This window comes from Rhincodon typus, chromosome 48 (genome assembly GCF_021869965.1).
Source record: "Rhincodon typus isolate 14 chromosome 48, sRhiTyp1.1, whole genome shotgun sequence".
Taxonomy (NCBI): Eukaryota; Metazoa; Chordata; class Chondrichthyes; order Orectolobiformes; family Rhincodontidae; genus Rhincodon; species Rhincodon typus.
Window position 1 is genome coordinate 4,398,561 of NC_063379.1, and position 9,668 is coordinate 4,408,228.

At 48.1% G+C, this 9,668-nt stretch overlaps 1 protein-coding gene across 4 annotated transcripts in view; it reads left to right on the forward strand.

Annotated features, from left to right (window-relative positions):
- Positions 1-2,985: 2,985 nt before the first annotated feature.
- LOC125488050 (collagen alpha-1(I) chain-like) overlaps positions 2,986-9,668 on the forward strand; it is a 9,739-nt gene continuing 3,056 nt past the window's right edge. Inside the window, exons 1-2 of one of the 4 annotated variants that reach the window (XM_048620840.1) lie at positions 2,986-3,143; positions 6,540-6,692. In XM_048620840.1, the coding sequence (XP_048476797.1) occupies positions 3,098-3,143; positions 6,540-6,692 (199 nt within the window). In that variant the 5' untranslated portion in view covers positions 2,986-3,097. Of the gene's footprint in view, positions 3,144-3,309; positions 3,401-4,678; positions 4,721-6,539; positions 6,693-6,910; positions 7,023-9,668 lie in introns of those variants that run through there. The other 3 variants (XM_048620841.1, XM_048620843.1, XM_048620844.1) reach the window with 3 other exon arrangements.

The following is a 9,668-nucleotide window of genomic DNA, read 5'->3' on the forward strand; positions in this document are numbered from 1 at the left end:
CCTAGTTCTTGTGTTCTTTTATTACTTTTAAAGTGCTCTGCATGCACAAGTTGTTTTTCTTTATTCATTTGTGGGCTGTGGGTGTCACTGGCTGGGCCCAGCATTTATTGCCCCCGTCCCTAGTTGCCCCCCCTTGAGAAGGTGGGGGTGAGCTGTCTTCTTGAACCACTGCAGGCCATGTGCTGTTGGTTGTCCCATAATGCCCTTAGGGAGGGAATTCCAGGGTTTTGATCCAATGCTCATGAAGGAACAACGATATATTTTCAAGTCAGCATGGTGAGTGACTTGCAGGAGAACTTCCAGGAGCTGGTGATGGATCCTGACCCAAAACATCAACTTTCCTGTTCCTCTGATGCTGCCTGGCTTGCTGTGTTCCTCTAGCTCCACACTGTGTTATCACTGACTCCAGCATCGGCAGTTCTTACTAACTCTTATGGGAGCTGGTGTTCCCATGTATCTGCTGCCTTTGTCCTTCTAGACGGAAGTGATCATGGGTTTGGAAGGTGCTGTCTGAGGATATTTGGTGAATTTCTGCAGTGCATCTTATACACAGTACACACTGCTGCTACTGAGGTGCTGGAGGGAGTGGATGTTTGTGGGTGTGGTGCCAATCAAGCGGGCTGCTTGGTCCCCGGATAGTGTCAAGTTTCTGGAGTTCCCTCACAAATTCAAACTGAGGTTAAATCATACCTGCATTTCACATGACAAATGTTAAAGTTTTTTTCCCGTCTGATCACTGTGTAGGTCAATCTAACTGTCAATTAGTTTGCTATTTGCTCCCAGTGAGTTGGAAACTGCATACACCAAGTTGAAACTCCAATTAGCTGTCCCGACAAGAACCCTGAGATGTAGAATCCAGAGGACCTCCCTAAATTCCACCCATTTCCACATTGACATTACATGCTCTGTGATTGTCCTCCCAACATTCCTTGCTTAAAAATTCCTTCCTTGATCTGATGGAAGAAATGGATTTTACAACCCCTCAGAATACACTAATTGTTTTTAGACTAATTTACCTCCATTTCCCAAAGGAAAACACCTTTCTCTACTATCCTTACTGCAAAGATTGCAGACATCAAATCTCCAGTTTAATACCTAAGGAAGCCATTCTACTATCATCTGTTAACTTCTACAGTCCATGTAGTCCCAACCTTTTCAGTAATAAGCTTTTGTTAATTTTTTTAAACACAAAGAGTTACTGGACTTGAAACATTACCTGTCTTTACTTCATGGATGCTGCCAGACCTGCTGAATTTCTCCAGCAATTCCTGATTCCTTTTTGTTTGTTTAAGATCTCCAGCATCCATAGTTCTCTGCCATATTCAAGGTCTCGTTACCTGTATTTAACCCCATTTTTACAGTTTGAGACTTTAAATCCCCAAAACCAAAGATGGACAGGATGATGAAGAAGGCATTATTGGTCAGAGCATTGAGTGTAGGAGTTGGGACATCATGTTGTGGTTGTACAGGATACTGGTGAGGTCACTTTTAGATTACTGAGTACAATTCCGGTCACCCGCTATAGGAAGGTTGCTGTTAAACTGGAAAGGGTGCAGAGAAGAATTACAAACAAGGATGTTAGCAAGACTGTAGGGTTTGAGCTATGAGGAGAAGCTGAATAGGCTGGGACCTTATTCCCTGGAGCATTGGAGGCTGAGGGGTGACCTCATAGAGGTTTAGAAAATCATGAAGGGCATAGATAAGGTCTTTTCTGCAAGGTATCATAGAATAGAATCCCTACAGTTTAGAAGCAAGCCATTCAGCCCATCAAGTCCACATGGCCGCTCTGAACAGCATCCCACCCAAACCCACCGCCCTACCCTATAACCCTGCATTTCCCATGGCTAATCCATCTAACCTGCACATCTTTGGACTATGGGAGAAAAACCATACAGACACAGGGAGAATATACAAACTCCACACAGGCAGTCACCCGAGGCTGGTGCTGCGAGGCATCAGTGCTAACTACTGAGCCACCGTGCTGCTAGATAGGGGAGTCTAAAACTAGGGTGCATTGGGGAAACTCTTTCATACAGAGGGTGGTGTGTGTATGAAATGAACCATCACAGAAAGTGGTGGAGGCAGGTACAATGACGACATTTAAAAGACATTTGGACAGGCTCGTGGGATAGCAAAGGTTCAGAGGGCCAAATGCAAACAACTGGGACTAGTTCAGTTCAGGAAACCTGGTCAGCATGGACCATTTAGTTTGTTTCCGTGCAGTATGACTCTATAACCAAGTCATATTCCGAAACACCTGAACCATGAAGGAGATGTGCAAGGGAAAGGGGGTTGAGGGGTGGATTGTGTTCAGAGGCGACATTACACCTCTCTGGGGCAGCTGGGACTTGAACTCAAGGCTCCTGAGTCAGAGGTAGGGACACTCCAATTGCACCACAAGAGCCCTAGTGTAGGATTACCATGGCACATTCAGGTGAGGAAACACTGGTGAGTGCTCGGTTAGACACCAGCGCCAAAGCCATGCCAAGCGTCCTGCACAATGCAGGTCACCAAAACCTGATGGCAACCCAGGAGAATTTCCTTTGGCAGGTGGGCGCGAAATTTTGCCATGTAGACACACTGCCTACAAGTTGGTGGGAGAGGTAGCTATTTGACTGGGTGGGGCTGATGGCAGTGTGTGCCCTAAGTGTCTAGAGATCTGTCAAAGACGTGTGGCAACCCAATTTTCTAATGTTGGAAGTGTCAGGGTAGAATCACATGGTTTGACCTGCATTGGGCACAGTAATAGAGCGGGGGAGTTGGCCATGCTTTCCCTGGGTGACCTTTCGTTGAACGCACCACAAAATGGCGGCGGTATCGTCTCTTCCTTCCCCTCCCTCACCGTTAACCGCCCGCCAGGTGCAGTCACGTGAGCACCCGCTCGCTCGCGCCGGGCCGTAAGGACCGTTGGCTGTTTGAACCGACCAATGGGAAAGCGGGAACCCGCCTTCCTCCTCCACCCCCACCCCCCACGACTCCCACAACAACGCTCACCTGGCAGCTGCGGCCAATAGGAAAGCCCCGCGGCGGCAGGGTCCCCGGGGATTGGCGGAATGTGGTGTCCCCGCCGGGATGAAGGAGACGTAGAGCAGAGCCAATGAGGGAGCTGAACCCCGACCTCGCGGGTTGTGATTGGTCGTGCGGTAGGAGGGGGCGTGGGGAAGAGGATCTTGTGAATGGGGCCGCCCATGAAAGAGCGAGAGGGCAAGGGATGCACGGGGGCGGGGTCAAAGGGGAGGGGTCGAGGACCAAGGTCGTAGTGAGGGGGCAAGATAGGGAAGGAGAGGAGGGCAATGAAGGAGGTGTATAGGGCAAGGTGGGGCAGGGGCACAAGGTCAAGGATTTCAGGGGACAACATGGGGATGAGGAGGAGGGTCATGAAGGACGTGTATAGGGCAAGGTGAGGAGAGGGAAAGGGCAAGGGAAGGATTTCAGGGGACAACATGGGGATGGGGAGGGAAATGGGTGAGGGGGTAGGGTAAGAGAAAGGGGTGTGGAAGGGGAGGGGTCGAGAGAGCAGGGGTGCGGGAATGGTGTGAGAGGGTAGGCTTGGGAGAACAGTGGGAGGGTTTGTGTGGGGCAATGGTGTGAGGGGGCAAGAGAGGGTAGGGGTTGGGGAATGGTGTGAGGGGGTGAGAGAGGGCAGGGGTAGATATGAAGGGGTAGGTGTGGAGGAACAGTGTGAGCGGGTAGGTGTGGGGGAACAGTGTGAGGGGGCAAGAGTGGGTGGGGGGGAATGGTATGAGGAGGCAAGAGGAGGTAAAGGATGGGGATGTTGTTGGGGGCAAGGGAGGGGGAAGTGATGAGTGTGTGGGCAGGGCAAGAGCCAGGAGGGAGAGAAGAGGGGCAAGGGAATTGAGCGGTGAGAGGGGATGGTGAGGAGTTGAGGGAGGTGAGAAAGAAGGAAATGGTGAGGGGGGGAGAGAGGAGGGAGGGCACAGGGAGAGTATGAAGGAGGAGAGGAGGAGGATGGTGGGCAAAAGAAGATGGAAGATGGGTGAATAGATAAGGGGGAATAAGGGTGGGGTGGGGGGTGAAGGACATGATGGGAAGGGATGGGATTGGGGGTAGAAGGGAATGTGGGATGGGGGCCAATAAGGGGGTGAAGGATTGCGATGCATAAATGTTGTAGGAGTGGAGGATAAATAGGGAAGAAAAAAGAAAGGGGAATGGCCCTGCGTAACAGGCTGGAGAACGGGCTGAATGGCCTCCTCATCTTCCTGTGGGACAGGCTGGAGAAGGGACCGAATGGCCTCTTCTTGTACCTGTGGGACAGGCTGGAGAAAGCGCTGAATGGTCTCCTCTTGTTCCTGTGTAATCGGCTGGAGAAGGGGCCGAATGGTCGTCTCCTCCTGCTCCTGTGTAATAGGCTGGAGAAGGCGCTGAATGGTCTCCTCCTGTTCCTGTGTAATAGGCTGGAGAAGGGGCCGAATGGCCTTCTCCTGCTCCTGTGTAATAGGCTGGAGAAGGGGCTGAATGGTCATCTCCTCCTGCTCCTGTGTAATAGGCTGGAGAAGGGGCTGAATGGTCTCTTCTCATTCCTGTATAATAGGCTGGAGAAGGGGCTGAATGGCTTCTTCTTGTGGGACAGGCTGGAAAAGGGGCTGAATGGTCTCCTCCTGTTCCTGTGTGACAGGCTGGAGAAGGGGCTGAATGGCCTCCTCCTGTTCCTGTGAGACAGGCTGGAGAAGGGGGCTGAATGGCCTCCTGCTGTTCCTATGTATGTATTGATTCCTTCAGTATCTGTCTGACCTCTTTTGTACAATAAGGCATGTCACCACGATGGCAGTATTACTTTCTGTTGAGTAGGCTTTCTCGTCGCGCTCTGCTCAGTTGATCAAGAGTTAAGAATGTATTGTAATGGACTTTGAGCTGTTCTGCTTCTCACTTCCATTTTATTATTCCATCGTCTGCTGCATCAGACGTTAATCCTGGCACGTGGCAATAAATTAGTTGACGATTATCGTAACTCATACAGCCACGAAGCCTGAAGTTCACATTGCTGTGAGAGAGAGAAAGTGAGTGGGTGGATTCGGAATCAGACTGGGTTGCTCCAAAGTAGCTGCTAGCTCTGTCCTCCTAACTCGTCTCCTCCTTCCCTACCTAAGCTCCCAGTCCAGCTAACAACCCAATTTACAATTCTTGTTCTTGGGTTCTTCGCATAGCGCTCTCCAGCGTCCCCAGCCCCGGTGACCCTCCCTGATCTCCAAGCTCCACCAGTTTAATTGCCCCACTATAATGATGTCCATGCCTTCAGCTAGCCTGGCCCTTTGAAGCTGGGGAAAGGAGTGTGCAAAGTTTGTGATTTAATGAAAATGCATAGAGAGACAAAGAAACATAGAAAATAGGAGCCTTCGAGCCTGTTCTGCCCTTCATTGTGATCATGGCTGATTATCCAACTCAATTGCATGTTCCCACTTTTCCTCCCTATTCTTTCATCACTTTAGCCCCAGATGCCATTGGCCTTTACTGGTTTCTGTGGCAGAGAATACCACAGGCTCACCACTGTCTGGGTGAATACATTTCTCATCTCAGTCCTACCTTAAGTTATGACCTCAGATTCTACACTCTCCCGTCATTAGGAACATCCTACATCCTGTTCCTGTTTAGCACCATTAGAGTTTTATAGATTTCTATGAGATCCTCCTTCTTGTAAACCCCAGTGAATATAATCCTAACCGATCTGGTCTCTCTTCATATTGTCAGTCCTATCATCCCGGGAATCAGTCTGGGAAATCTTCAATGCCCTCCCTCCATCACCAGAATGTCCTTCCTCAGATAAGGAGACCAAAGGTGTGTCTCACCAAGGCCCTGTACAATTGCAGTGAGACACCCCTGCTCCTGTGCTCCAATCCTCTCACTATGAAGGCGAAAATACAGTTTGCCTTCTTTACTGCCTGCTTATTTTCAGCATCAAAACAGAAATTGCTGGAGAAACTCCGATCTGGCAGCATCTGTGGTGAGAAAGCAGAGTCAAAGTTTTGGGTCCAGTGACCATTCTTCAGAAACCCATTTTTTTTGTTTACTTTGTTTTTTGCATATTTTCAGCAACTGGTCTACAAGGTAACTTAGGCCTCGCTACACATTCCCCTCTCTCAATCTGTCACCATTCAGATAATAATCTGCCCTTCTCTGGTTGCTACCATAGTGGATAAACTCCGATATATCCACATTATACTGCAGCTTCTATATATTTCCCCACTCAGGCTGTCGAAATCACACTGAAACATCTCTGCATCCTCCTCACAGCTCACCCTCCCCACCCTGCTTTGTGTCATCTGCAAATTTGAAGATATTACATTTAGTCCCTTCATCCAAATCATTAATATAGGTTGTGAATCGCTTTCAGTGATCCCAGCAGTACACTGCTAGTCATTGCCTGTCATTTGGGGGGAAAAAAAAAGAGTCTTTAAAATGGCAGACTTGGAAGACAAAATGATCTCCCTTTGTCGTACGGTTGTGCCAAATGAACTTGTTGAGGTATGTGGGAGGCAGCGACACTTAAGATGTGTGCAATTTTCTTTCCCCTCTCCCTGCAGGTTGCAGTGATGAGATTGGATTGAAGATGGAGGCTTCAACCTCTGGTTCCAAGCTCCCGAGCCCCAAGCTGTCCGTTCACAAGGCAGCATTTGAGAACCTGCACAGGCAGCAGCAGGATGAACTGTTCTGTGATGCCATCTTGTACGTAGAAGGTGAGACTGAGCATCTGCACATCCACACCTCCCCCCACCCCCGACCTCCTCCTCGCAATTCCTAACACCTCACCCCTAAACAACCATCTCACTCTCTCTCTCTCTCTCTCTCACACACACATACACACACACAGTCTCGGACTGTTGCGGTCATTCTACCTCACCCACTCCTCCTTTACTGAGAGGGTGCTGCGTTGGAACAATCTCAGAGTAGAGGTGCTTCACTCAATTCGACCAAGAAGGGGTTTCCGATTCAGTCAATCAGGAGAGATTGTTTCTAGGGGCAAGAGGAACAGAGAATCAGGAAGAGAACCAGAGGGCAGCGGGGAGGTGAGGAGAAATGCTTATTTTGAATTGATGTGATCTGGAACACGCTGTCTGAAAGGGTGGTGGGAGCAGATGCAATAGGGATGCTCCAGAAGGGGAGATTGAATATATACTGAAAGGGGAAAAGATTTGCATCGGGATGTCTTGGGGGGACAGGTGCATTTTTTAAAAAAAAACAGGAGCAAGTATAGCCCCTCAAGCCACATCAGGGCAGCAGTTATACACTTAATGGTAAGGGCCTAGGGAATGTTGCTGAACACCGAGACCTTTAGAGTGCAGGTTGGTTGTTCCTTGAAAGTGGAGGCACAGGTAGATAAGACAGTGAAGAAGACATTTGCTATGCTTGCTTTTATTGGTCAGTGCATTGAGTATAGGAGTTGGGAGGTCATGTTGTGGCTGTACGTGACATTGGTAAGGCCACTTTTGGAATACTGGGTGCAATTCTGATCTCCTTGCTAAAGGAAGGATGTTGTGAAACTTGAAAGGGCTCAGAAAAGATGTAGAAGGATGTTGCCAGGGCTGGAGGGTTTGAGCTGTCGGGAGAGGCTGAATAGGCTGGGGCTATTTTCCCTGGAGCGTCGGAGGCTGAGAGATGACCTTATAGAGGTTTAAAAGATCATGAGGGGCATGGATAGGGTGAATAGACAAGGTCTTTTCCTCAGGGTAGGGGAGTCCAAAATAGGGCATAAGGTTAAGATGAGAGGGGAAAGATTTAAAAGGGACCTGAGGGGTAACTTTTTCATGCAGAGGGTGGTGCAAGTATGGAATGAGCTGCCAGAGGAAGTGTTGGACGCTGGTACAATTACACCATTTAAAAGGCATCTGATGGGTACATGAATAGGAAGGGTTTAGAGGGATATGGGCCAAATGCTGGCAAATGGGACTAGATTTATTTAGGATATCTGGTCAGCATTGACAAGTTGGACCGAAGGGTCTGTCTCTATGCTGTACAACTGTAAGACTGTATGAGTCTAGCTTTGAATTCCAGATTTATTAACTGAATTTTAACATCTCCGGCAGCCATGTTTACAGAGTATTCACCTGGCTTACTAATGTCGTGACAAAAACCGCCACCTTCTTAAAAACTTTGATACTAGTTTCTTAGACCACTGTCTTTGGAAACAGCTTCCATATTCTCTCAGTTCTCTGAGTGAGGGTTTCTGTTCTGGCTTCCTTGTTGGGATTTCTTTGTGACAATTACAAAACTTCTCATGAAAACTACTCTTGGATGATCCTTCAGCTTTCTATATTTTAGAGAGCTGAGACGCAACCTGTTAATCGTTTCCCGGTATTTATATTCCTGTGTTACATGCATCATCTTTGTAGATCTTCCCTCGCACCCTCTCCAGTGATTCTATATCTTTTATCAAAATCTGGCAACCAGAACTGCACGCAGTCCTCGCAAGTACAATCCAACCAAAACCTGCCTACTTCTCAAGTCTATACCTGTGAGATAATGAAACAATTAAACACAAGCAAATTTCAAAGTCTTAAACACCACAAGTTTCCTCAAGTGCAAAGTGTTCTTAAAATACAGTGTTTCCAACAAGAAGGTTACGGTTAAGTAGGTGGTCAAAGATGTGACGCATGGAGTGTAATGTAGGAAAGTGTGAAATTGTCTATTTTGGCAGAAAGAATAACAAAGAAGCACACTTTGTGAAAGGTGAGAGATTGCAGAGTTCTGAGATGCAGAGGGACTTGGGTATCCTGGTGCATGAATCGCAAAATTGGTATGCAGGTATAGCAAGTAATCCGGAAAGCTAATAAAATGTTATCATTTATTACGAGGGGAATTGAATTCAAAAGTAGGGAGGTTACGTTTCAGTTTCACAGTCTGGAGTACTGTGTACACCTTTTTTAGAATCGTATGATAGAATCCCTGCTGTGTGGAAGCAGGCCATTTGGCCCATCAAGTCCACACTGACCCTCCGAAGAGCATCCCACCGTGACCCACCCCTATCCCTGCAACCCACATTTCCATGGCTAAACCACCTAGCCCTCACATCCCTGGACACTACGGGGCAATCTAGCACAGCTAATCCATCTAAACTGCACACTTTTTGGACTGTGGGAGGAAGCCAGACCACCCAGAGGAAACCCACGCAGACAGGGGGAGAATGTGCACACTCCACACAGACAGTCACCTGTGGCTGGAATCGAACATGAGTTCCCAGTGCTGACCGCTGAACCACCGTGCCGCCTTGAAAAATCAAGGCTCGTCCGGGATTTGAACCTGGGACCACTCACGTGTCTACAATGTACAAGGCCCTAAGTGAGAATTAAAGCCCTAGACCAATGAGCAAAGTAAGGAAGAATGCAAATGCATTAGAAGCAGTTCACAGGAGGTTTAAACATGGCAACATCGAGAATGGGAGCAAGAAGCCCTCTAGTCTACTCCACCATTCACCTTGATCATGGCTGATCATCCAACTCAATAGCCTGTTCCTGCTTCCCCTCCCAATATCCTTTGATCATTTTAGCCCCACTTTGAAACCTCTATCAACACCACTTTGAAATTGTACAATATTTTTAGCCTCAACTGCTTTCTATGATAGTGAATTCCACAGGCTCACCCCCATTTACCAGATTAACATAGAGTCATGCAGCACCAAAACAGACCCTTTGGTCTAACTCTTCTGTGACGAATGA